Raw genomic sequence first — 27,916 nt, forward strand, 5'->3', positions numbered from 1 at the left:
AAAGAGGAAAATGGCAAATGTTTTATTAAGATAACAGACATTGCAAAAATGGCATTCAATGAAAACAATTTTAAACAAGGTAGTGTAGTACTGATAAGAATATGAATGAAGCTGTGACTGAAGTAAAGGCAATGCAACTGGATATAAAAGGACTGGGAGATACTTGGTGTACATTTAAAATGCAAGGTATAGTACAAGAGGAAGAATCTAGTATTGACAAACTACATACCACTGTTTTGTTTGTTGAAAACACTGCATAGCAGTATAAAATATTGGTATCCTAGATCTGAATTTTCTTGCACGCAAGAGTATACAGTAAAACAGATTTACAGTTTTGTTTTAATAGCTCTGGATTTTTTTAACAGTTTCAAGCATTGAAAATAAAAGTGCATAATATTGACAATGAAGTGTTCAAAATGCTTACTATGAAACAACTGTTCATCATGGGTAAAAACTGTACTTCCTTTAAAGCTAGAGCGCCTTCCCTTCAGTGTAAGCCTTTAACGGCTGTAATCTCATCACTGAAAGGACCCAATATACACTTCTGCTCACTTCTATACTCCATCAGGAAAACAGTTAAAAATAATACTATAGTATACACTACTGGTTTTCAAACTCTCTAGGAGAGTTTGAACCGAAGTACGTTCTTGCAGGGGCGGGGGAGGCAGTGATGCAATCCCCAGGATCGCATTGCTAAGGGGGGCTTGCAGGGACTAGAGTGCACTCACCAGTCCCTGCAGCAGCCTGTCAGAGGTGTGGGGAGCCCTACATGAGTGTCTGCAGGGCTCCCCGTAGTTTAAAAAGTGAAAGTGGAAACAACTCTTAGAATAGTGGAGATCGTGCTCCACTTCTGCAAAACAGACTGCTGCAAAACCGTTGACAGGCTGCTGCAGGGACTGGTGAGTACATCCCAGTCCCTGCAGCCCCTTTAGTGACACAATCTTGGGGATCACGTCACTGCCTCCCCCTGCCCCCGCCCCTTAAGGGGAAAGTGGCCAGGGCTCTCTGGCTGGGACGTTATGACGCCCGTTTGATAAGCCCTAGTATACGCCAACAAGGTATTTAATGAACAATATATATAGGAAGCAGCTTGTAAAACTGCAGCTTCAGTTTCAGACTGAAGGACCTCCCCTTTGGGTGGGGGGAGGGAAGAAAGACGCAAAAAGCACCTAGAGACTGATGAAGAATGACATTCTTACAATCAAGATTTCCCAATTACAGGGACAATCTAGAGAACTCTATAAAGAAGATTCAATTAAGGCTAGTACAATAACCATGTCCCTTTTCTTTTTTTCAAACCATAAAAAGTTAGACAATCAACTAGATTCTACAGAACAGATGGAATATTATTTTCACTAGCCTCTTCAAAGAGTAAGGCAGCTTTGTGAGAATAGCTAACTGATCCCAAATCCAGACATTACAGAGAGCAGGTATATAAAACAAGTGTTCAAATGTAATCATCTCATATGGCACTAGAGAATGGGGACAGTGGAGAAGAGTTAAAAAAGGGCAGCCAACATTTTGAACAAGGGAATTTCCCAGATTGGATTAAAACATGCTGTATATATGAACTCTTGATCAAGTATTCTAAAATTATTTCCATACAAACCTTATAGATGTAGCTATCTTGATACCCATCTTTTCAATACTTTTCCTCTTTAAAAACGGAAACACCCTATTTTATTTATATAAACTTTGTATGTTTTAGTCTGTGGCACATTTATCAAGAACAATAAACTAGCAGTATCATGAAAGCCTCTGAGTTATGCAAGTATATTTAAAGGCATTCTTGTAATTACAGTAAACTTTTAATACAATGTCCTCAGTTATGGAAGACAATGAAAACATGGAGTTATGAAACTGATAAACATGCACTTAAGATATGCTTTATTCAATGAATGGGTTCTCATCTTATAAAGATGGCATACGGACACCTCTACCCTAGGCACATCTGCTTGGAAATAAGTTCCATATTTCAATAGACCTTACTTCAAATCGTGCTTAGAATCAGTGTCCTATAAAATTTAAAATAGCCTTGAAGTCAAGTAGTACATCTGTAGGCATGTTAACTATAAAATGAATTCCATCAATACCATAAAATGTGAGCCCTTCATCAGATGTATTAATCTAAAATTATGAGTTACGTAGGTGGACGACAGCAAGCAACAGGAATTTTGTTCATGTTTACCTCTCATCCATCTAAACAAAGATGAGGGGAGAAAATTAAGCCAAAGTATCATTCTACATGTACATTAGACTGAAACAAAACTAAATTTTGTACCATCAGGCTATTGCCAACCATTAAGAGGGAGTGCCATTAAAAGGAAATCTGCTATACCATTATTAAATTAGGATACAATCCAGCTCCATTAAAATCAAAGAGAAACTTCACTGACTTCAAAGGGTTGTGGATTTCACCCCCTATTTATTTGCAAATCAACATTAAAAGCACGCATCCTACAGAATCTCCTCATCTTGAAGCTGCATTAAATACAACTGGGTCAGCTTAAATGAGCACAGCAATTTTTAAAGAACAAAAAGGTTTATTCAAGATATGCACTGCTAAAATTGTGACTGGCATTCAGTTTGACTGCTTACATCCTAACTTGCAAAGAGACCAAATATATAAGTTGTTTGGTCAGATGCCTGTTTCTACACAGTTCACGTTCTGGACTGAATGTGCATCTCTCTAAACTCAATAAAAAGGGCACCAATAAATCACAGAAATCTCTAATGAAAAATTTACCAATGGTATGTTATATAAAACTACCCTGTCCAGCAAGTTCCATATTTTTCAAACGTTAAGGCAACTTTCATTAATTCTAGCCAGACAGAATTATAAAAAAATAAATGCCACTTCAAAACATTATGTACACAATGACAGAGTAGATTTACCTAGAAATCTTTACTAAATTAAAGTGTCAAATATTACACAGAGGTTACATCAGGTGCTTGTTTGTATGTGCAATTAGAGTAATGTCATATTTAAAGTACAGGTTTCAAGACAGAGCGCAAGGAACGTCCTTCTTTTGTAAGCTCTCGTGTGACACACATACACGGCAGTGGCACAGCCTCCTCCCTTCTTTCCACAGCATTATAGCTGCATTTCTTCAAGTGGTCAGCCATGCTCGCAATGTCAGCAAATTTCCATTCATTTACAGTACAAAAAGCTGTACTGAATCGCCACACCTAGAAAATAAAATCAGTTTTGCTATTAATGAGATCCATCAGCTTTTAACTGTTTTACTTTAAGACACTGAGTTCTTGGTATCTACGAGGGATCTGTGCTAAGACTCCCCATGGATACTGAATTCCCCAGAAAATTAAATCCATAGTTGGGTCTTGGGGGGCCTGCCAATACAATAGGAAGTGCCTTCCAGTTGCATCCAGGAGGTCACAGGCTCGGTATCCAGATACTGAAATCCATGAATAAAGAGGGCCTACTGTATTTCTATAGGAGGTTCTTTTAGCTGAAGTTTATAATATATAAAGGTATTACAGTTTAGTCTCCAGCATATGTTAGCCCTATGCAAACATTCAAATGCTACCTTCAAGGGACTGTGCCAGCCTGCCCACCCAGCTATCTGCACAGGGACTTACATGCAGAACCAGGCATACAGGCCTTATTTCGGCAATCTGTACATCTTCAGAGAGGGCCTTTGTGGATAAGGCGCTACACATGTAGGCTCCTACAGATATCCAATGTATGATCAAGTGGAGGCAGGAAAAGTGAACATGATCTTAATCTCCCAGTGCATGTAGGATCTGAATGGCTGCACAGGGCCGTGAACAGCATAATTTAGGCTTCTTGTTCGAAAAGCATGCTTATTATTTACTAAGCACTGTTCTCTAAGGAACAGTGCTTAGTTCCTTACAGATTTTAATATTAATATCAGATATATAATATTAATAAAATTTAATATTAATATAAAAATTAATATTTAATTTTAATATTGTTCCCAATGTTAGATGTCCTACCTCTGGAGTAGTTTATCATTAAAAAAAACCAAGTTTTATTCACCCATTCAAACTCTGTGCCTCTGTGCAGTGGGAGGGCGTAGAGAACAGTATTGGAAAATCTCAACTTCTGGACAAAGAACATGTTCCCACCACCATGTATACAAAGAGGGGAAAAAATATACAGACCTTTTCTTTTATTTGCCATGAAGAACTTCCATCTGGATACTTTCTCTTTTCCCATAGTAGTATGACCATTCCACGTGCCTGCAGTAAGCTTCCACATACATCTCTCATTAAGTGTGACACTCGTGAAAGCTGACATAAACTAAAGCCATCTAGAAAACCTGCAATATGTTGTAGAACCTCAAATGGAAGATTACTCAGATGATCACTACGCAGTCCTAAACAACATCTCCTATCAGGCTCTGTTAGTACAGTAGATATACAAGGCTGAACCCCAAATGATCTAAGATGCCTGTCATGAATAATCTTTGCTCCTTGTGTTGAAGGACAGAATCTGCGCTGAGAGTATGTACATCCATAATAAGCTAGAGGGCATCGCTGCTCCATCCACCCATTTAGACCAGCATGAATATCTCCATGTACGTTCTTAAAATGTGAAGAAAATTCATTCCGTCTAAACAGTTGTCCACAAACAAATGTAAACATTGAGCGCTTTGTTTGGTATCTAGCCACACATTCCAATACCAAGTCTAGCCCAAGAGTCTGGAAAGGGCTTGGATTTGAAAGCTGTGGATTGGCATGATCACATGCAGAGGCTGAAGCAATCTCCCCCACCATGGTATTTGTAGCCAGGATGGCAGAAGGTAGAGAAAATGTCTGAGTTCCAAAATCAACACGGTATCCATCAACAATACGACTATCGGATATTCCCCTACCACCAGGAGAGTCTCCAAGACAAAACAGTAACGCTGCTGTGATTAAGTCTATTCCCTGAAGACCCATAGGATCTTCTGTTATTTCTAAATCTGATGTATCTACCGCTTTATCTTCCTTTGATGCAGAGAAATAGTACTTTGCACGGAAATTGTATGTACGGTGAGAATCTATGTGTCTGAGTATGTCTTGTTCTATTCGCCTCTGTAATATTTCTTCTTCATTACAGTCACGTGACATATATATATGATTAATAGTGCCATTAGACAAACCGTGCAGAGGTATTTCTTCCTTAAGTTGTGTTGGTACAGAAACAGGGGCGCAAGAATTCAATGAATCACCACAAGGAGATACATTATATGCACCATTTGCTACACTGAACTGTTTGGAATTACACATCTCCAGCTCTTCATTCTGTTGCAGTGTATCTGTGCATGTATTTTCTACATGAAAACCATTACAGAAAGAGGTATCGTCAAAGGTCATGTTCAAATTGTATGGCTGCAAGTTGTCATAACAAAAATCACTTGAGCCATTTTGTTCTAACTGTTCATTTTGACTCAAGACATCCAAGTGAATGCCACCAACTGCTCCCACGTCGTCATCTTCTAGGCAATCGTGTTCTACTTTTTTGTGCTGCAAACCTCTATGACAATGTTGCTCTTTCGTCCGAAAATCTTCCTGTGTTTCACACTGTGAAATGCCAAGTTTTGAACTTAACATGCTTAAGTCTCTAGTAGCAGTGTTCAGAATATCTAGTGCTGTAGTTAAACTCTTAGTTGTTTCCACAGTAGCTTGATAAAGTGCACCATATGATTCTTCATCAATAGGCATCAAGCCATTTAAAAGAGTAGCATCTGGAGTACTAGCAACAGCAGTATGTTCTCGGGATTTTGACACCTGATCAGCTGATTTTGATGTCATAGTTGCTACTTTAAGGGATTCCAGAAGCATTCGCTGGTCTTGAAGGGCTAGAGCCATGTCTAACTGTTCAACTTCATCAACATCTTTACTTAGATTTTCATAAGATTTCCGATCTGCATAACTGACTGGCCACCTATTCCACTCCATAGTGCAGCATACCACACTCGCTGGACATATTTCTAGATGTTCAGCAATTTTGTTTCGGGCTATTGTAAATGGACAGCCAAAACCACTGTTCAGACAAGGCACTCTTTCAAGTGGACATAAAAGCCGATGCTCTTCAGCTTTGCATGAATGAAACACTGCTCCACAAATGAGAGGACACCCAATCAAGTCACAAGAATTGCCAGGTTCTGGCCTCGTCATACAACGCCGACTTACACAGTTGACGCAATGCAGATGTTCTTCCATGGTTGCACATTCAGCTCTAGGAAGAGAAAGAAAGCAGAGACTATGCAAGATGACATCTACTAAAAAAAGCCAACACCCAAAAAATTGTTAACAAAGTACTTTTCTGAGTTCATACAAGGTGCCGCTATGTGCAATACAGAAAGTAGGAACTTTCAATATCATATATAAAATTCAAAGACAACTAACTGATTGCACCAGGTGTACCACCACCCACTACTACAAGCTAAAGTCTATCTCCTAACCTGCAAGTAGGAGATTCCCTACTTGGCAGAGTATTTTCAGTCTGCTAGCTAACATGGACTATTTATCTCAACTTATACAGTTCATCTGGACTGGAAAGACCCAAAAGATGCCACAAATCATGGTGGTGATGAGAGCGGTGTCTTTCCCACTAGAGCTGCATATATGTCTTTGCAAAGCATGTGTGTGCCACTAGACAGTAACCTCAACAGCACAGTTGTTTGTCCCATGAACATAACTGAAGATACACTTCCCACCCTTACAGGGAGGACAGAGGTGGCAATAAATGCTTCAAGCTCAGACTCATGCCTTTTCCAAAACATACACATTTTACCTAGCCCTATTTCTGGACCAGTTAGTCTTGTTTGGCATTTGAGGTTTTTATACAGTATATGGTATAAATACACAGGAGTGTGTGCATGCATAATACACAGTGGATTGTACTAGATTATATCCCTCCCCCCTCAAAAATAGTCAAATTAGCTTCAGATTCTTAAATTACACATAATAATGGATCTTGTAACTTTGATGTTACAACAAACTAACAAACTCTGGTTTGTACTTACTCTCCAAATCAAAATTGCAAACCACAATCAAACCCTGGTTTGTAATTCTGGTTTACAGGTCAAGAACAAGCAACAGTTTGCTGGTTCAGATGCCACATCAATGTGATTTGCAACAAAGGAGGGAGTGTGAGAACCTGAAGCATGCTCACACTGAAGTAAACCATGGTTTGATTTTTTTATGTGAATCAAAACATTATGAATTAGACATGACAGACTGTCTAGACATGACAGATACACCTAGCAGAATGGAACACATGGCCGTATGCTAAATGACATAGCAAGAAGTAGTAAAAATAAACTTCCACATGTAAGAACTGCACTGCTCAAATAAACCAAACCTTATAAATATTCATACATACTTTAACTGTGTTAATCTTGCAAGATTCCTTTCAGACCACGTAGAATTCCTGAATAGAATAAAAAGCAGGTCAGTATCAATCAGTTCAACAGTGTTTCGCAAACTGTGGGTTGAGACTAACTAGGTGGGTTGCGGGCCAATTTCAGGTATGTTGCCATTCATTTCAATATTTTATTTTTAATATATTAGACTTAATACTACCATGGTATGTGACTGCATCTGGGGAAATGTTACAGATCTGTACTTTGAACAGGCTACTCTATATATGCTTTTAACAATGATAGTCAATGGGACTTACGCCTGGGTAAGTGTGGGTAGGATTGCAGCCTAGGATTGTTAAAAACGTTCCTTCTTGATGAAGTCACTTCCAGTCATGACATCACTTCTGGTGGGTCCTGACAGATTCTCATTCTAAAAAGTAGGTCCTGGTGCTAAACATGTGAGAACCACTGCTCTATAACATTACTATGGCCAGAGAAAAATGGCTCCCTAGAAGAATCCTATAAGGCATAATAAATGCGAGATTAGAATGCTTTTGTCAGCACTTATTTATGCTGAGTGAAGTGCTGAGTAAGAGTGAAATTCCCAAGATTAGTAAAAGACTGAAACTTGATCTTACTTCAAAAGAATCATAAAAAAAAGAATCATGCAGGATAACTGTCCCCTCTAAATCAAGATTTAAAGGCTTCTGGCTCAAAAGTATCAGTCAACTGTGTACATAACTCAGGAGGGAAACCGGAGGAACCACTGTCCGCCCGAGGCCAAAGCAGCACAGATTGTACAGGATACTTCAATACATGACTATAATATTAAGCTCATCACTAGATACTCCAACAAGTACATCTACTTGTTAATACCTTGATATATAGGCCACTACAAATGTCTAAGCACTTCACATATGTTATCTTGGTAATCCTTACAACACCCCAGGGGGGACACCAATACTATCATCCTTGTATTGTATATGAGGCACTGAGAAAGCAGAAGCTTCTCTAGGATCACCTCAAGAGTTTGTGACCAATGAAAGATTTGCATCATTAATCTTATCAGCCTTCATACAGCTCTGTTCTATTGTATCTATATGCAACCAAACCAATAACTGCAAAAGCTTGTAGGGAGGCTATGTCCGTCCTCTTCAAAGACATAGTTCAGTATAAGCCTTGGACATGCTTATAAACGGAAAGCTGACTCACCAGATCAAGACTTTCCAAGGCAAAAGAGAGCAACAGGTCTTCTTTTTTGTATACCCTCCATTCCAAGTATATGCAAAAGGGAACAACGCTAGAGCCAACTCGCTGTTAAGACACAGAATCATATGATTATGAAGCAAAATTCAGAACACACAGGTTTTCAATTCAAGAATTTACCAAGTATCATAACCAGTTCTCTTTTCATTCAGCATCCAAGGTTTCAATCAAGTTATTACCTCAGATAACACTGCAAATTACATCTGTGGAAAAATGTCAAAGGGCTCAATCCTAATCAACTTTCCAGCACTGGCAGAGCTGTTTCAGAGGGGCATGAGCTGCATCCTGCAGTTGGGGGGCAGTCAGGGAGGCCTCCTTAACCTAAGGCAATGTTTGTCCCCTTACCTTGGAGTTGCACTGCCCGTACCTTGGTGCTTGAAAGTTGGGTTAGGTCTGCTCCTAAAGACAACAATCCTATGCACTCTCACTAGTGAGCAAGCCCCAGGGAACTTGATGTGGCTTACTTCCAAGTAAACATTCACTGGACTAGGTTGCCTGACAGCTGTATGATAAAAATTTTAATCAAACATACTTCCATCTTACATTCAGTGTTTTTCCTTTTTATTCCTCTTGTGTGTTATTGCTGGAATGCCATTTGAGGGTTAGTTATTCCTGTAACAAAATAAAAATTTCCATCATTAACAGTCTGATTTGTTCCTTCTTACAAACTTCAGCCAGCTGAACATGCAGGAATTAAAAGATCCAGAAGAATGAACCAGGAAATTTTATTTTGTTATTTGAAAATCAGTGTGTAAATTAGGTTTCGGTATTAATTTTCAAAGCACATCATTTCTAAAATGTGTAACATGCAGTGGTTCTGAGTTTGGAGACTGCTGCAACGGAAAAGCCCTCCCTGTTTTGAATGCTACTTAGCATTCCACCGTGCTGCTGCTGATCTTGCTAACCAATCTGTACAGAAAGTCACTCTGGGCAGTCGTGTCTGCTGCTCATCGCTCCAGCAGGCTTTGACCCTGGAGATGCGACTGCCCAGAGCAACGTTCTGTATAGACTGGCTGGTAAGATCAGCAGTAGCATGGCGGAATGGTAAGCGCCACTCGAAACAGGAAGGGCTTTTTCCACAGAACCAGATTTGGCCCATGGGCCATAGTTTGGCGAACATTGGTGTAAATCAAACATGTAAAATTAAAGATACCTGTGCAGCAAACAACTTCAATTAAATAAAATATTGACCCTCATTTGAAATACAATCTTTCAAGGAAGCCTAAGGCAGCAATCCTACATACACTTACCTGGGAGTTAAGTCCCACTGAACTCAATTGAGTTTACTTCCAAATACATATAGCTAGGATTGAGCTAGAAGAAAAATTACTAGCCTATAAACTGAATTATCCACCTGCTCATGCTTATCTAGACTGATTATTTGGGACAAATTTTTTAAAAGCTCAATTTCTATAAGCTTCTCTGTTTGATCACCTGGAATAATTCTTACTTGCATTAACGAACAATAAGGTATCTGCAAGCCTGATGGGGCACATTACAGACCAATGCACTACCCATTTCATCAACTTAACTTGGGGTTGAGGTAGTCTCCTCCACTGCCAAAGAACATATCTTTCTTATAATGTGGTATAAGGCAATGCTCTGCCTACTTTTTGTAAGGTGGGATATTACACTACTGGAATTGGATCTCCACTAGCACATTGCACCAATGCAGGTATGTTTATTTTATTACCTAGAAAAACTATGAATTATGAATTACCGTAACTCTGTCCAAGCATCCTTCTAACAACATGATCCAAACCCATGCTTGAGCCAGCACAGCCAACCCTGCACTGGTTCAAAGGACTACTTGTGAGTTGGCTGAGCCTGCACAAAGGTCTGCACTGGCTTGGTAGTGCCATATCAGACCCCAGGACCAACTAGCACAGGAAAGGTCACAGCGGGAAGTGCAGGAGCTGTGAGAGGTTGGTGGGAGGGGGCATTCTGGGGCAAGGGGAGGATCAGACCTGGAAGGGGGGTGAGTTCAGCAGTTGCAGTGCACACCTCATCCAAACCCTCTTCCCAGGCTGGGCAGCCCTATATGGGGCTTCCCAGATTCGTGTCTGTAATATAGCTGGTTTGGATCTGAGGAGCCCCATAGGGGTGGCTGAGACTTACTCAGGGTAAGGGAAAATATATCCTCTTACCCAAAGGAGAACTCCAGCCACCTCCTGAGCTGCACTGGATGCAGTGCAGTCCATACAGCCTGGCTGAGCCAGCGCAGCTTAAGATTGGGCTGCCTGTTTCACAAATTGCACTTTACTGTATTAAACAACATGGAATTCAACTGTCCAACATGTTTTAAATTTCTGAGGCCAATATAAAAATTACATGCAAAAAAATTTTACAAAATCCCACGGCCTTTAAAAAACAAACTGCTCGCTTCTGGATATGACAAGCTCAAAAGCATACTGTGCTTACCACTTTCTCTGCTCCAAAACTGGCACTCCTCACTTCTCTCCCCCTCTCCCCATCTTTTCCTACAGAGTTCCAAACAGGTATGTGGGAGGGCATACATATTCAGAACACCATCAAAGGAACACAGTTTAGGAAAGTCCATTTTGGAGAAAGGAAAGTGATAAGCACTCACCTCTTCCAATAGCCTGTTGAAACTGCTCTTTCCTAAACTGACATTCCCCTTTAAAAAAAATAGTCATTGGAGTTTTGCCCTGTGCTTGGCATATAAACTGTAGGCAGGCTATAGAGTTGCAATACAAACTATACTTCTACAGAAGTCACTTCCATTCGAACAAAGGAACTTATTTCCAAGTAAATGTGTCTAGTATTAGGGTACATTAAGAATAAAAGCAACAGACTTATTAGCAGAAATATGCAGTTATTTGTTTTGTAGTACACATCACCATGTCATTCTTTTCATAGCTCTAGCATTTTAATGCCTAATAATCCAAGCATTACACCAGTTCCCACAGTCAGGTACAACGACCTCATGATTCAGCTAAGGAAAGCAAGGGAGCACATGCAGGCACCAACTGTAAACCAATTATAAATTTCATACATACCATGCAAAAATTTAAGTTGTCAGAATCCACAAATCATGATTTTCAGAATTTTACCCTTAAGGTTAATAATAGCTATTTATTTCTGTCAAATCAAAAGCATAATTAACATTCCTTTTGAAAGCAATCTTAATTTCTGTCTCAGTGTTTTCCGTTTTGTTGCTTTCTCTCAAGAAGTGTTTTTTTTAATAATTTACAGAACTGGACAAAATTTTCCAGTTGTTATTGGAGTAACAACAAGCTGCTATGGGTCACTGCCATAAAAAGCAAAGAAGCAATCTCTAGGGCAAAGAAAAAACGCAGAGAAGAGCGCAAGGAGGAAGGAAGGTGTGAAGGTAGGACACAGTGACAGGAAGGAAGAAGAAAAACCAGACAGAGAAAACAGAAAAAAGGGAAGCCAATAAGGAATGTCAGTGTCCCTGTCTTGGCTATCACAAAACTGGAAGTTGGTTCCAATAGCTATTTTTAGCTTTGTGGAAGCCTGGAGAGCCCTGCAGAGGTGTCTGCAGGGCTCCCTACACTCTCCAAAGGCCAGTACTGGCTTTAGGCAAATGTGAAAAACACCTTTTCATCCCTGGAGCAACACAGTCCTTGTGATCACTTCATTACCATGCTCCACCACTCCTCAAGGGGGCAGAGACAGGGATTCCCTGGCTGGTGGGTCGTGACCCACCAGTTTGAAAATCTCTGGTCTAACTAGTCCAAAGTAGCAGTTTGAAGTTCTCTTATAGGTATACAGGTTGAGACTAATTATTTGCGTGGGTTCCCTTCCAAGCACTCACTTGGATAAAAAAACCAGACTATAGCAAATCAATTTGAAAAAACAAAGTTTTTTGCTCCAGTGATTGAAAAACAGCCTTGCTGATCTTATGACTCTAAGATAAGAGTCATTAAGACAATCCAACAGCAGTTCACTCAGCCCCTCCCTTCACCAATGCAAAATGATCCCTTTCTTTCATGTGCTGGGAGAAGGGAGGGGTGCAAAGGAGAGAGAAGGATTGATGGGTTGTTAGCCTGTGGCCCGCCCCCCCCCCCTCATTAAGGAGGCTGGTGTTAAAGGACTGTTCAGTTTTTAAAACTGATTTTAAAGGGATGCATTTTTCCCCTTTTCCAGGGATCAGCACATTCTCTCTCATTTGCAGGGGCCATTCATGTTGAGTCAAATCCATGTATAAAAAAATCTGTGTATAAATAGGCTGGACCTGTAATTGCAATTATATAAGTGCAAAAAGAAGGCTTTTATTCTTTTAAATTTTAAACACACACACCCCAATTAGTACAATTTTATATTAAGAACAGCCCCACTGGATCAGGCCATAGGCCCATCTAGTCCAGCTTCCTGTATCTCACAGTGGCCCACCAAATGCACCAGAGCTATATTCTGAGTTATGAATGATGTATTTTATGCTGCTAAAGCAGTCAAGTAAATTTAGGCTTGGTATGAAAATAACTACTGCATACATTTCATATTTTTTCCCAGAAAAGGGTTCAAAGTTTCTAGAAATTTTACAGTTCTAATTCTGACTACTGGTCAGAGTGCTATCAGATTTTCAATCTGAAATCCTTCTCAATAGGTACACTTTCTTTAAACATGATTTTCAAAGGGTTGTCCTTCCTTTTTGCTGGTTGCCAGCACTGGCTTCTTGAACATGTTGCTTGTAATTTTTCCACTTGTCTTTTAAAAATGTAGCACAATTAAAAGTATTTTTAATACAAATAACTCCAATGAAATAAGATATTGAGGAGTACCCTACTTATATCCAATTGCACTAATGCGTAATGAAATTACCCTGCAATCCTATGAAATGATCATGGAAATATATGGAACTAGAAGATGTTCACAACATGATAAACTTTCATTCTGCATGCACACTATTTTATTATACTTTCACCCACCTCTTAGACACACTCATTAGAACCAAACCTTAATGATCACTGTGTAACTTGATTTCCTGTCAGTACACTTAAAGATAACAGCCTCTGACATAGAGCCCCTTACTAATGAACAAACCTAGAAAGAACAGCTGTTCTCCGATTAGGCAATGTCAGCAACTAGGTTCAGTTCATTTGAGATGCTGAAGTATGTATGCTTGCCTGTTACTAACCACGAAACCTAAAAATATACACAGTTCTGGTGAACTCAGAAGGTAGAGGTCACCTGATGTTATTGTACATATTACAATCAGCTGACTAAAGCTGTCCAAGTTTATTTACAAAGTCCGCTGCCACAACCAGAATTCCAGCTGTAGCAAATAACCCTATGACCAATGTTTGTACAAAGCTAAGATCATAATGATTTGAAATAGAAAGCTCTTGGTATTCCCAGTGTAATCCAAATCCTTTTTTGCTTCTTGTGTACTCAGTTACTATAGCTACACTTTTAAACTTTGAACAGTGGAATTATAACTGCTTCCTCATAGGATATTCTACAGTACTATTTAGTATTTTTTTTAAATGCTCAAAGGGTACTTAAAAAAACATTTTATACATGTTTATAACACAAAGATACCTCTATTTTCTTACTCACTCTTAGAATATGCTAAATACTCACATAGCCTGAATTTCTAGTTCTATAAAAGTGTGGGTCTTGTTTCTTCCTGTTTGTCTCATGTAAAAAGATACCACAAACTTGAGCATCAATACCGATAACTCTGCAGTATGATCTACCATCATCCTCTCATTCTTCCTTAACCTACAACATGGGTAACCTTCCTTAATCTAGTCTTCCTTAACCTACAAACACCTATTTCAACTGGCTGTATCATTTATAGTTACAGTTGGTGTTTTTGCCAAGGGCATCCCAGAACCTTATCACAATATGAACTGCTACACAGCTGGAGATTTGAATTGTATCAGTTAGCAGCTCAAGGAATAGCGCATCTATAAGCTGCATAGTATGAAGAACACCACGTTAAAGCAGTTTTCTTTTAATTCCATCATCTGTTTCAAGACAGTTTTATAGTTAGCAAGTTAAAGTAAAAATCTCTTCTAAAATGGAAAAATCTGCCAGAGAGTAAACTGCCCTGCAGAAATTGTTTGGGAGAAGGAAAAAAAAAATCAAGAATTTTATTATGATAAAACCCACCTAGATGTTCCCTTGATGTTTATATCAGCCTTTTAAACAAGAATTATTTTCGGTAATGGCTGAATTCTCTGCTTTAACTATTTCAGTTATCCCCTTAAAAGATGGCCTTCCAATCTTATTAAGAGAGCAATCCTGACTTGCAGTTTAGCTGGCACAAATCCCTTGCGCTGACTTCCGGGTGTCATGAACATGCCGTAAACTGTGTTTGCACCACCACAGGAGTCAGGGAGGCCAGTGCAAGGACGCACGCTGACCTTCCTGCACCAAATCCAGGCACAGTAGAGGTGAGTTTGCACTCACCAAGGGCAGCTAGCGCAGGGGGTTGGGGAAAGTGGAATAGGGGTGTTTGGGAGTGGGGGAGGGAGGTTGGACCTGTGGGCAGACCAGGAGGGGACTGAAACCAGCCTCCTGCACTTAGGTTGGATTCTAACCCCCCCCCCCCCGCTAATCGCTAATTGTGCTATCGATTTCACTGGCGCAGATATGTGTAGCCCCATTGAGGTGGCTGCTGTACAACATGGGGAAAGGGGAAATAAATATTTTTACTCTGAGTTGCAAGGGATCCACCTCAAACTCTGCACTGGAGACTTTTTCAGTCTCTCTTCTAGTGGCTGTCTGCTGATGTTCTTTTGCATCTTCTTAGATTGTGAGTCCTTTTGGGACAGGGAGTCATTAGTTATTTGATTTTTCTCTGTAAACCGCTACTTACAGAGAAAACCACTGAGAACCACTGCTTTTTTTGGTTGAAAAGCGGTATATAAATACTGTTGTTATTGTTATTATTATTATAACAACTATTTACTATTACTGAACATTTCAATACTGCTTTTCAACAGGAGTAGTTCACAAAGTGGTTTACATAGTAAAATAAATCAATAATTGGTTTCCTGTCCCCAAAATGCTGACAATTAAAAAATACAAAAGAGACAACATCAACAGCCAGTGGAAAAGGTGTCTAGTATGTACAGCCTTCTTTGAACTGTTTTCTGTACATGGTTAACAAAAGCAAAAAGCAGATAAATTTAGTATGCAGGAAACCATACTGTATTAACAAGTACAGTATTGTTTAGCCATCAAACACACTGACAAGGCAGAGTAAATGGTACAATAAAATGCTTCAAAAGAAGATCCACTGTATGTACTTCAACATACTGAGCAAAAATAAGAATTAAAGTATTTTACTTTGCAGTATCAACTATTAAATTTTTAAAGAATTAGGTTTATATTTGAATCAATATTTTAAATTTCTTACTTGACCACAAATCAATTTCATTATGAATGTTTTACATTTCAGATTACAATTCCGAAAGAGTCAGGAAACGAAATCCTTCTCATACATAACTAACTTTATGTTTAATCCTCAAAAACAATTGATCCTAAAAGGCATAAGCAAAACAAAGCATACACAAAGGATCTTTCCTACCCCCTTGAGCCCCACTGCAGCTTCTGAAAATCTACTCCTGAGCACCGCAGCCTCCCACCCCCCACCCCAATCTCAAGAGTTGTCTCAGGGCTCAATCCTATCCAATTTTCCAGTGCCACTTCCGCTGTGCCAATGGGGTATGCACAGCTTCCTGTGTTGTTGTGTTGTTCTCAGAGGCCTCCTCAAGGTATGCGAACATTTGTTCCCTTACCTTGGGGCTGGAAAGTTTGATAGGATTGTGCCCTCAGTCCCCAGCAATGACTTTCTAAGGACACTCAGATGGCTACAGTAGAGATGAGGGGGGCAGGAAAAACTCCTCCTGCAAGTTTCTTTCCACTGATGCTTATGTGAATACAAGCTAATAATTTCTACTATCTGGGTGTTAACAATTGCTTTTGATATTGCCCAAGTATCTGTGCTATGTATTTGTCACCTCCTGCCACTGAACTCTCCTCAAAACTCTGATTCACCTAGGACAGTAGATTGAACAACTACACTAGGAAACAACTTAGAGCAGTGTTTCTCAAACAGTGATACTTGTGGTGGTGTCTGGGGGTGCTCACGGGACCTCTGCTGCTTGGCAGCGAGACCTGGAATGCAACACAACAAACAGTGGTAGGAGGCTAGGCTCCAGGCAGGCAGAGCTCCAAAGCATACTTTTCAGAGCTTGAAAAAGCACCCCCCCCCCACACACACATACAATCCACCCTAAGCCTCTTACTGGTGTTTGTCACGTTGCATCTGGTCTCCCAATCCAGAAGTAACTGGTGATGATATCATTGCCAGTTTCTTCCAGTGGTACTTTGAATAGATGGACCATATGAAGTGGCACAGTGGAGGACAAATGTTGAGGAATACTGACTTAGAGAATGCATCAGGCACAGAAGCACTCTACCTGATGAAACTGTAAAACAGGGGAATCAAGTGGAGAGCCAGATCTCATGTGTAAGGCACTTCTGCACTTGATCTCAGTGTCTCCTTACAAGCAGCAGACTCTGGAAAAAAAAAAAGAAGAGAAGGATTAACAGGTGAGAAGATTCTCTTAAAAAGAGAAAGAACTAGCCTAGAGTTGGTCAGTTAATTGATTTCAAGCAAATACTTTCAAAAAATGAAGTCAATGATATGCACATATGTGTGCCAGCCTTTTAAAAAGATACATATACACTACATCACAAAATCAGCTTATAGTAATGGTAGAACTGAGGGCCCCCTGCTCTCCTGCCCCACAGGATTCAAAATTATACACAAGAATGCAAGAACCTACTCATTCCCCACAGGATCAGACCAAAGATTTAATGAGTTCAGCATGCTAATTCTTTTTTTTTAAAAATTTTTTAAATATTTTTCAAAAACAAATATAAACAAACACACAACACAAAAAAAACACACAAAAGAGGGTGCAGGAAATCATATATCATATATCGCTAAAACTAACAAATCATTACATATCTTAATCAATTTCCTCTTTTAAATTTACCTCTTAATATCATTTTTCATTCATCATTCATCTATCATATCATATCAAATTATATATATAATACAATCATCTAAATGCCCTATCATATATTTCTAAAACTTCATTTTCAACCAAGCATAAAAAGGTTTCCATTGCTCAATTTGTGTCAGTTTTTGTTGGTGATCCAAAATTTCTGAAAGTCTGTCTATTTCCACCGCATTCATTATTTTCTCTCTCTCTCTTCTTCCTCACGCTCCATGGAACATATCTCAAAATTTTAACTTTATTGTCATCCACTATCCATTCCTTTTCCTGTGAGGCCTTCAAGTAATTTATCTCTGTAAAAGGTCCTGATGGATTTCACATAAGTTTCTCTTGGTAATTCAGGTTTTCACAAATAAAAAGTGCTCACTCTTCTCACCGGATCCAGTTCTTTAAATATCTCCTCCATCGATGTATCAATCCCTTCTAATTAATCTGGCAATCCGTCGTGACATATCTTCTTTCTCTTCTGGTATATTTTGTAACCTCACCCTTCCTTCAAAGTTTTAGCCGCCATCTTTGTTAATGTTCTTTAAGACCACTAGATGTCCTCAGAAGTCCTCAGATCTTCCTTGCTCCACTTATAAACACAAATCCAGTTCTTGCAATGTCTTTTTAAATCTACTAGATGTCACTGGTACACTGTACTTGTTTTATTTTTGTTTTTTATCTACTGTGTTTATACTTGTAGCCTTGGCAACCGCATTCCTCAATCCGCAAGAATGTCAAAACATCCAGCCGCACCCCAAATGATAGTAGCAAACCAAGGCAATAAACACTCCAATGCACAAACTTTATCCAAGGACAGTTAATTTATAATCCACCGAAATTCAAAATTGTAAAGTTGTAATTTTATTTTCAGATAACCATAAGAAGATTGGTAAATCTCTTCTACGATTTCTCCTCACACCGATAGACAGTTGGGGGAAATCTTCCCCCTCCTCTTCTTCTCACGGCAAAAAAGAACCAAATCAGGCAATCAAATCACTCAGTTCATGCCAGGCATACACAAAGAGAATAACACTTAAGTCTTTCAACGTCTTTCCCTGCAGGGGCCTTCAGCTTGATCAAAATGAATTCTTCGCCATTGCTGCCAAGACGGCAGAATCTCCTGGGAAAGCCCCCTGGCTTTATCTCCTTAGGAATCGTGCCATCACATGGAGGAGTTTGTCTCCCCTGACAAACAATCCTTGGCTCTCCTTGGATCCACAGTTTTTGGGAAAAAACAGAGTGCCTTTCAAGAACCCGAGAAAGGCACGTCTGCTCAGTGCTGGCTGGCCCCTCCCCCCAGCATGCTAATTCTTGAAGAAGCCTACCAGATGATTCTGGAAAACCCAGAAGCAGGACATGTAGGCAAATAAGCCTCTTCTGCTGTTGCTTCCCAGTAAGTGATATTCAATAGCATACTGTCTCTGAACTTTGAGGAAGCAGATAGCCAACATGACCAGTAGTAACAGATAAGACTTCATGAATTTGTCTAATCTGCTTTCAAGGAAGGCGGCCTAAGCTAAGCACTAAATTCCATGAACTATACGCTGTACGAAGCACTACTGTACTTCCTTTTGTCTATCTTGAATTTAGTATCAAACAGCTTTCAAGGATGACCTCCAGGTTTTTATATTATGGGGAAAAAAATCACATACAGCTCCAGCCTATTTATACATGGATTTTTTATACACTGATTTGACTCAACATGAAGGCCCCTGCAAATGAGAAGGAATGTGCTAATCCCTGGAGAAGGGGAAAATGCATCCCTTTAAAATCAGTTTTAAAAACTGAACAGTCCTTTAACAACAGCCTCCTTAATATGAGAGAGGGGGGGGCAGCAGGCTAACAATCCATCAATCCTTCTCTCTCCTTTGGACCCCTCCCTTCCCCCAGCACGTGAAAGAAAGGTGATACCTTTGCATTGGTGAAGGGAGGAGCTGAGTGTAAGCTCTCAGCTCTTTGTAAGCTCTTGGAGGAGGACTGATTGATGGATTGTCTTGTTAATGACTCTTATCTTACATGGCAAATGTCAACAATGCTGTTTTTAAATCACAGAAGCAAAGAAACTGTTTTTTTAAATTGATTTGCTATAGTGTGTTTTTTTGCCATCCACATGAGTACTTGGAACTCATGCTCAACCTGTACATGGAAACTCTCACTACCCTACTTTTCATTTAGTATGCAGACACCTCATGCCCTCCAGCTCTCTCCAGAAAGTGTCTGCCTTCTCTTCTCCATATGGTCAAGCTTCTAGTTTCTCATACTGCTGGGGTAACATAACTACAGGCATCTTTGACCTGGAGAACAGGTTCAGGATGAAGCTTAAAAGAACTCAAGTGGTTCTCATAAGTGGCCAAGAGCCATCAAGTGGGAGGAGAGGGGAAGGAGAAAAGATTTTCTATATGAAATGTAGAGCTTCAAGAAATTCTGAAGCCTTCAGAAAAATATGAAAAGGAAATTTCAGGACTTATTGATCTAAACTTACTTTACCACTTACTTACTATACAAAACTGAACAAAAAATCCTACTGTTTGGTATAGTTAACATTTTAAGAAAAAAAGGCCTCAGTTTTACGTAAAAAATAATTCCAAATGTACCATGAATTGGTAATTGGAAATTCATGGAGACTTTGAGATGGCAGAAAAATTAAATGAATTCTTTGCATCTGTCTTCACGGCAGAAGACCTCGGGCAGATACCGCTGCCCGAACGGCCCCTCCTGACCGAGGAAATAAGTCAGATAGAGGTTAAAAGAGAAGATGTTTCAGACCTCATTGATAAATTAAAGATCAATAAGTCACTGGGCCCTGATGGCATCCACCCAAGAGTTATTAAGGAATTGAAGAATGAAGTTGCAGATCTCTTGACTAAGATATGCAACTTGTCCCTCAAAACGGTCACGGTGCCAGAGGATTGGGGACAGTAAATGTCATGCCTATCTTTAAAAAGGGAAAGGGGGGGACCCGGGAAACTATAGGCCGGTCAGCCTAACATCTATACCGGATAAGATAGTGGAATGCCTCATCAAAGACAGAATCTCAAAACATATAGACCAGGGGTGCTCACACTTTTTCGGCTCGAGAGCTACTTTGAAACCCAGCATGGCCCGGAGATCTACCAGAGTTTTTTTACAATGTTCGCGCCATCATAACATATAACATTTATGTGTACAATGTATGTTGGTGTACCTTGCATAACCGCATGAGCCAATATTGCACAATACAACATAATTAACTATAAACATTTTTTGTAATTACTTGAGTTTACTTTGATGACTTGCACTGAAGTGAATCAGCCAAGGATGCATAGCCCGGACAGTAGCTGCTGACAGCCAGCCTCAAGCACACTTCCAAATGTTCATCAGTCATGGTGGAACAGTACTTGGACTTAAAGATCTTCATGTAGGAAAAGGCTGACTCACATAAATAAGTGTAGCCCTTCCTGCCTCAGGTGCTCTTATATCCCTGAGGGCCCTATTGCCTTCAAGTGGCTGCAGCTGTGCAGCACACTCTGCTGGATGTCCAGGCCTTACCCTTAAAGGGGCCACTGCTGACACCACAGCCTACCTCCTCACCAGATCTTCCTCGATTCCAATACAAGTGGGGGGGGGGGAGCAGATCTCTATACAGACCAGTGCAAAAACAAAGGAAAGGTGTGGGGGAGGGAAGATCTCTATATAGACATCACAGCAAGACCAGTGCAAAACTCCTTGCACACAGAACCAACAGATGGAAGTTGGGGGGGGCAGATCTCCATACATACCAGTGCAAAAACAGGGGAAAGAATGTCATCCCCAGGAGAGTCAACAGGGCTCACTCCCAGGGATGCATGGACAGGAGAGAAGCCTGCCAGCGGCTCCTCTCCAGGTCTACTCATGAGTCACCCCAGTAGAGTGAAGTAGGCTCACTCCCAGGGATGCATGGACAGGAGCTCACTCCCAGGGCGGGGCTCACTCCCAGGGATGCTTCACTCCCAGGGATGCTTGGATGGGAGAGAAGCCTGCGATCTACTCATTTTGCCTGGTGATCGACTGGTAGATCGGGATCGACTTATTGAGCACCCCTGATATAGACGAGCAGGCCTTGCTGAGGGAGAATCAGCATGTCTTGCCTCACAAACCTTATAGAATTCTTTGAAAAGGTCAACAGGCATGTGGATGCGGGCGAACTCGTAGACATTACATATCTGGACTTTCAGAAGGCGTTCAAAACGGTCCTTCGCCAAAGGCTACTGAAAAAACTCCACAGTCAGGGAATTAGAGGACAGGGCCTCTCATGGATTGAGAACTGGTTGAAGGCCAGGAAACAGAGAGTGGTTGTCAATGGGCAATTTTCACAGTGGAGAGAAGTGAAAAGCAGTGTGCCCCAAGGATCTGTCCTGGGACCGGTGCTTTTCAGCCTCTTCATAAATGACCTGAAGACAGGGTTGAGCAGTGAGGTGGCTAAGTTTGCAGATGACACCAAACTTTTCCCGAGTGGTGAAGACTAAAAGTGATTGTGAGGAGCTCCAGAAGGATCTCTCCAGACTGGCACAATGGGCAGCAAAATGACAGAAGCGCTTCAATGTCAGTAAGTGTAAGGTCATGCACATTGGGGCAAAAAATCCAAACTTCACCTATAGGCTGATGGGTTCTGAGCTGTCTGTGACAGATCAGGAGAGAGATCTCGGGGTGGTGGCGGACAGGTTGATGAAAGTGTTGACCCAATGTGTGGTGGCAGTGAAGAAGGCCAATTCTATGCTTGGGATCATTAGAAAAGGTATTGAGAACAAAACGGCTAATATTATAATACAAATGTACAAATCAATGGTAAGGCCACACCTGGAGTATTGTGTTCAGTTCTGGTCACTGCATCGCAAAAAGACATAGTGGAAATGGAAAAGGTGCAAAAGAGAACGACTAAGATGATTACTGGGCTGGGGCACCTTTCTTATGAGGAAAGGCTACGGTGTTTGGGCCTCTTCAGCCTAGAAAAGAGGCGTCTGAGGGGGGACATGATTGAGACATATAAAATTATGCAGGGGATGGACAGAGTGGATAGAGAGATGCTCTTTACACTCTCACATAACACCAGATCCAGGGGACATCCACTGAAATTGAGTGTTGGGAGGGTTAGGACAGACAAAAGAAAGTATTTCTTTACTCAGCGTGTGGTCAGTCTGTGGAACTCCTTGCCACAGGATGTGGTGACGGCATCTGGCCTAGATGCCTTTAAAAGGGGATTGGACAAGTTTCTGGAGGAAAAATCCGTTATGGGTTACAAGCCATGATGTGTATGTGTAACCTCCTGATTTTAGAAATGGGCTATGTCAGAATGCCAGATGCAAGGGAGGGCACCAGGATGAGATCTCTTGTTATCTGGTGTGCTCCCTGGGGCATTTGGTGGGCCGCTGTGAGATACAGGAAGCTGGACTAGATAGGCCTATGGCCTGATCCAGTGGGGCTGTTCTTATGTTCTTAAATAAGAACCTCAAGCAGTTGCAGGCAAAGGTACCTAAATTTCTTAACGATTGCAAGTTGTAAAAATGGGGGGGGGGGGTTTAAAAATAAAAACCATCAATATTCCTGTAAACAAAATGATGTTTCCATTACCTTCTCACCATACTAAATAAAGTCAGTATTATCTGGAAACAGAATAAACCAACCATCTGCAAACCAGAGGCAACAGAAGGAGGTGTATACACATCACAAGCAGTAATCCTTCAAACTGCTTCCAACTGTGAAACAAAATCTGCAGTCTGCTTACAACCTAACAAATCACAGTGTTAAGTTCTATCAAGTAAATCTTGATAGAACTAAGCTTTATATCTTTGCTCTTAAGGATTACTGCTCTGCACAGTACAAGGTTTAGACACAGGTAATTTTGATTATCATTACCATGGCACCAATTTTTTCCAGAGAAGCAAAGCATTTGCTACACACATTACACTTCACTGGCAACTGTTAATTCTTTTCACTATTGGGTTTGCATTTCCCAAGTTGCAATTTGTATAGCTTCATGTTCAAGACAGATTCAACACCAAGACACATCCTTATATACACAATTTTACAAGCACTGCTACTTGAAATTAGCATAAAGAGAGGAAAACAAGATAGAGAGAAAAGAATTAGTTTTTTGAGAAAAAGAAATAGCTTTTTAGAAAAGGCAGCATTAAACAGGGATAACCAAATAAACCTAACAAAAGAAACCCAAGCATGGTTGGAGTATAAGCTATTGCTGTAGATCCATGGTGTGAAGTTCACCATCTGTTAAATGTCTCATTTTTCAGTGATACTATATATTCATACAGGCTTTTGACAAACCAAAATAAGTTATTTGTGAAAGCATTCAGACAATATGAAATACTTTCTTAACTATTTTATGCATGGCATCTCATGAGGCATAAAAGGAAAGGAAGCCTCTGAGTTTTTAATCTTAGCAAATTCTGTCCTAGCCAGGAAAAAAGCAAGCACTGTCTCAAAGAGCCAGTTCTGAAGGAAGTGTTTTTGTTTTACATGACTCAGGACCCAATCCTATCCAATTTTCAAGGGGCGGTGCAGCCATGCCAATGGGGCATGCACTGCATCCTATGGTGGGGAGGCAGTCACAGAGACCTCCTGAAGGTATGTGAACATTTGTTCCCTTACCTCAGGGCTGCATTGCGGCTGCACCAGTGCTGGAAAGTTGGATAGGATTGGGCCCTCAGACTTCAATCCACACTTCCTTGCGAGTAATGCTCAAAGAACTCAGCATGAGTTTTTTCCAAGTTTTTTCACATTTTTATACTGCCCTTACTCCAAGGAGTACATGGTCCCTTCCCTCCTTGATAACAACCCTGTGAGGTAGGTTAGCCTGAGCAATAGCGACTTGTCCAATGTCACTAGGCCAATGTCACTTGCCCTAGAAAGCTTCATGGCTGAGTAGGGATTTGAACCTACTATTTCCAGTTACATTTATCCATTGCCAATAGACTTTATGTCAGAATGAGGGTGAAGATTCACTGTGGATTTGTTTAAATAACTGATTTAGGCAGAATCAGGGTTTGTGATCAAGTAATGCAGTAGTTCCCAAACGGAGCTATGGTTCCCCAGAGTGTCATGGAAACTAGCCAGTGGAGCTGCGGAATCCTTGCTGAAAACCTGCTGCCCTATACATTGTATAGGATTATAGCCTTAATAGGGAACAGTAGCCAATCGCCCAGTAGGTCAAGAGAACCACCAGTCAAAAAGGTTTGGAAATTACTGCCCTAGAGACTGCTGCCTGTATAAATGCCAAAGGGTATTGCTATATTGGTGATTGGGCAACAGTGCTCTCCCCAAGTAGCACCTTGTTTAATCCTTGATGCACATGGCCTAATCTGCCCTAACAGTTTTGCAACTGCTTAAAAATTGGGTCACAGTACACTGCCTGTGTACAGAGACCCACAGTTTGGGAGTTGCTGAGGTAGTGTGATCCATTGCATAGCGCTGAGAGCCTGTGCTGGTGTGGAATTCAAAGGTTCAAAGGTTTAAGTAATAGGAAATTTTTTGAAAGATATAACTGACCCCCTAATATTCTATTAGGATGCAAATGCTGGCTACATTTCAATTGTTACTTTGGTTCTGGAAAAAAGTATGCTTTGTTAGATATAAACAAGCCTAAAGAGAGATACAGCTACAATGCAGCTGATCCAGTATATTACTCTGGCTTTTAGTAACACAAAGTGAAATATCTTACAAAATTGTCTTGTGAAAAAAATTGAAATAAGCTATCAAATATATGGGACATTCAAAAGTTACACATTCCACAGAGCTGACTTTTTCATTTGAAAGCTATTTCTGAATTTTCTTCCACTGATCATAATTTAAAAGTGGGATTAAAACCTATTTAAAAGTTTAATTTGTTGCTCACTTTGTGCAATGAGCGTGAATATAGTGATAACACATATGCACTGAATAGAAAAAGCATTAACACAACTAAATTTTGATGAATTACATGACCTCCTGAGAACACTCCCTACTAGTACCTTAAGCAGTAGCCAGGTAGAAAGTTCAATGCATGGAATGTTTATGCATTAAGTGGAACAAAGAAACCTCTCTTCTGACATAAATGCTACATTTAAGCTATAGTTCTACAACTGACTGCTTAAAAGCAAATCTCATCAAAAGCAACAGGACTTGTTCTCAAGAAACACAGCAGGATAAGAGGTGTTTTCCAGAAACATTTTTTCAAAGACTTAAAATGATAAAGATAGAGAAATGATTTCCTTATATATAGTTTCAAAAACCATAGAACAGTGAAAAGAGCTTGACCATTTTTTTCAGAAATAATAAAATTGTAAGTAAACAAAGGCTTCTCAAAACTTCCTTAAGTACAGCCAGTTATGAATATACATGTATGATCTATCCAGTTACCACATATGTCAATGCACCCCTATATTAAAGCAATGGTTTTGTGAGGAAAAAGAGAAAAAACATTAAAATATAAGGAAATTAAGTTCTATGGACTAAAGAAATGCTTCCTATGCCTCTGAAGAAGCAGATGACTCCACAGACTTCTTGTCAAAGGGATGCTGACAACAGTGACTCAGCTAAAATAAGCTTCACCACTGTACAGCTTATCACTGTATGACAAAGCAGGCTATTTAAAAAACACATTCCTATCTGATAGGGAACCCTTGAACAAGATTATTCCCAGTGTTCTCTAAAATCAGGTCTACTTTAAAAAAAAATTATTTGTTATTTCACTGACAGGACATCTTTGGTTCATAAACTTTTAACATAAAAGCTCTGAGTTGTATTTGGTTGCCATCTGCTGTAACAATTGACCCTTTCCTTCAGATAACTGGTGTTATCACCACAAATCAGTCCTATAGTCTTCTTTAAGATCCAACACGATTCTCAATTGACAATAATTAGGATTTGTCTTTTCCAAAGTTGCTGAAGTTTTACTGTGACCTCACAATACCTGACAGTTACACCCACTTGCTCCCCTTTCAACAGGCAGCAAACGCAGAAACTGTTTTGTATTTGAGGTGTACACGGGGCTAATATGTTTCAGAAGGAAGAGATTGCTATTACTATCCACAAAGCTCCTTTCTTCCTTATAGTAAATGAAGTTTACACAAACAGTCTCTCTCTGTCCCCTCCTCCCCATACAACACAGAAGCAACACCATCTCCTTTTAAGGCACCAGCTTTTCTTCACCCCACTGCAGCAAGTCATTTAGGACCCAGAAAAACACCTCTCTTAAGCACGTCTTTTTCATACACACCCATAAAGCAGGCCAGACCTGAGCAGTGCAGCACTTCTCTCTATACACCATAAAATGACCCCACGCCTTGCCTTGGAGCAGGGACCGAGGAAGCCACCACAGGGCCCCAGCATCAGGCACAATGGGGATTTCGGACTGCTGGGGGGACGTGCCCAGCCCAATCCCATCCACCCTTTCCTGGGAGAAAGCTCCACTGACTACAATGGGGCTTGCTTCCGAGTAGGCACGCAGACTTGGGCTCCAGCTGGCCTGCCTGCTGCTCTCCTGGGAGGCAGCCCCACCGACTCCAATGGACCTGCTTCCGAGTAGACACGCACAGGAGCGGGCTGTGCAGCAGCAGCAGACAGGCCAGTCAGAGCCCAGGCCTGCGCATGGGACTCGGAAGCCCCGCTCCAGTCAGTGGCGCTTACTCCCAGGGAAGTGTGGACAGGACTGCAGCCTCCCCGGCACTGCCACTGTTTCCTCCCACAGCGACGCGGGCGTCCCAGCAGAGGAGCCGCGGCGTCTGCGGGGCGAAGTGTCTGTCGGTGGTCGGGGGCCCACCGGCGGCTTCGCGGCCCTGCGAGGCTCAACCGAGGCCCGCCCTGCGCCGTCCACCAGGGAATCCCCAACCGCCGCCATCTGTTCACTCCACGGCCGGTGGGGAGCAGCGGTGCCCGCCCAGCCCCGCTCCTCCTCCAGCCACTCGCACCGAACTCACCGTCCGCCGCACTCTCGCCTCAGGCGCGGAGGCACCGGCAGCCGCGCCCCCCCTCCTCCCCACAGCTCTCGGGGAGAGTTCACGGCGGGCGGGGCGCGAGGGCAGGGAGCAGGTCCGCGAGCGCCGGCTCACCGCGGCGCTTTCCGGCTCTCGCCTTATTTCCCCGGGTCCACGCGGCGGGGGGAGGAGGGGTGTCGCAAAAGGGGGCGGAGCTGAAGCATGCGCCCCGGTCTTGGGAGAGACAACAGCCAGGAAGACTGTTTTCTCCTACTTGCGTCACTGCAGCCCCGCCCACTTTTCAGGCCTTCGTTCGGGGGTTGAGAGGGGTGTCCCCTGGAGTAGCGTAGGCTGCCGTCCTGTCTGCACTTACCTG

The 27,916-nt window shown here is 41.2% G+C and overlaps 1 protein-coding gene across 3 annotated transcripts; it reads right to left on the bottom strand.

Moving 5' to 3' along the window:
- On the bottom strand, positions 1–27,676 carry FBXO30 (F-box protein 30). 3 transcript variants are annotated; one of them, XM_066615416.1, is made up of 7 exons: positions 27,544–27,676; positions 17,024–17,123; positions 9,147–9,215; positions 8,550–8,651; positions 7,358–7,405; positions 4,147–6,208; positions 1–3,189 (listed from the first exon to the last, which is right to left on the bottom strand). In XM_066615416.1, exons 6-7 carry the CDS (start codon positions 6,190–6,192, stop codon positions 2,986–2,988), a joined length of 2,250 nt encoding a protein of 749 aa, XP_066471513.1. In that variant the 5' UTR covers positions 6,193–6,208; positions 7,358–7,405; positions 8,550–8,651; positions 9,147–9,215; positions 17,024–17,123; positions 27,544–27,676; the 3' UTR covers positions 1–2,985. The 3 variants fall into 3 exon arrangements, with proteins under 3 accessions (XP_066471513.1, XP_066471506.1, XP_066471522.1); XM_066615409.1 differs by having other exon boundaries at positions 9,136–9,215; XM_066615425.1 differs by lacking the exons at positions 17,024–17,123; positions 27,544–27,676 and adding an exon at positions 16,850–16,911 and having other exon boundaries at positions 9,136–9,215.
- Between the last annotated feature and the right edge of the window lie 240 nt (positions 27,677–27,916).

The sequence above is a fragment of the Tiliqua scincoides genome, chromosome 1 (genome assembly GCF_035046505.1).
Source record: "Tiliqua scincoides isolate rTilSci1 chromosome 1, rTilSci1.hap2, whole genome shotgun sequence".
Classification (NCBI taxonomy): Eukaryota; Metazoa; Chordata; class Lepidosauria; order Squamata; family Scincidae; genus Tiliqua; species Tiliqua scincoides.

Excerpts from the sequence above, each read along its gene's own strand:
- FBXO30 (XM_066615416.1), bottom strand. The coding sequence starts at position 6,192 with ATGGAAGAACATCTGCATTGCGTCAACTGTGTAAGTCGGCGTTGTATG. Across the intron at positions 3,190-4,146 it reads CATGGCAAATAAAAGAAAAG|GTGTGGCGATTCAGTACAGC; the intron begins GTCTGTATATTT and ends TTTATTTTCTAG.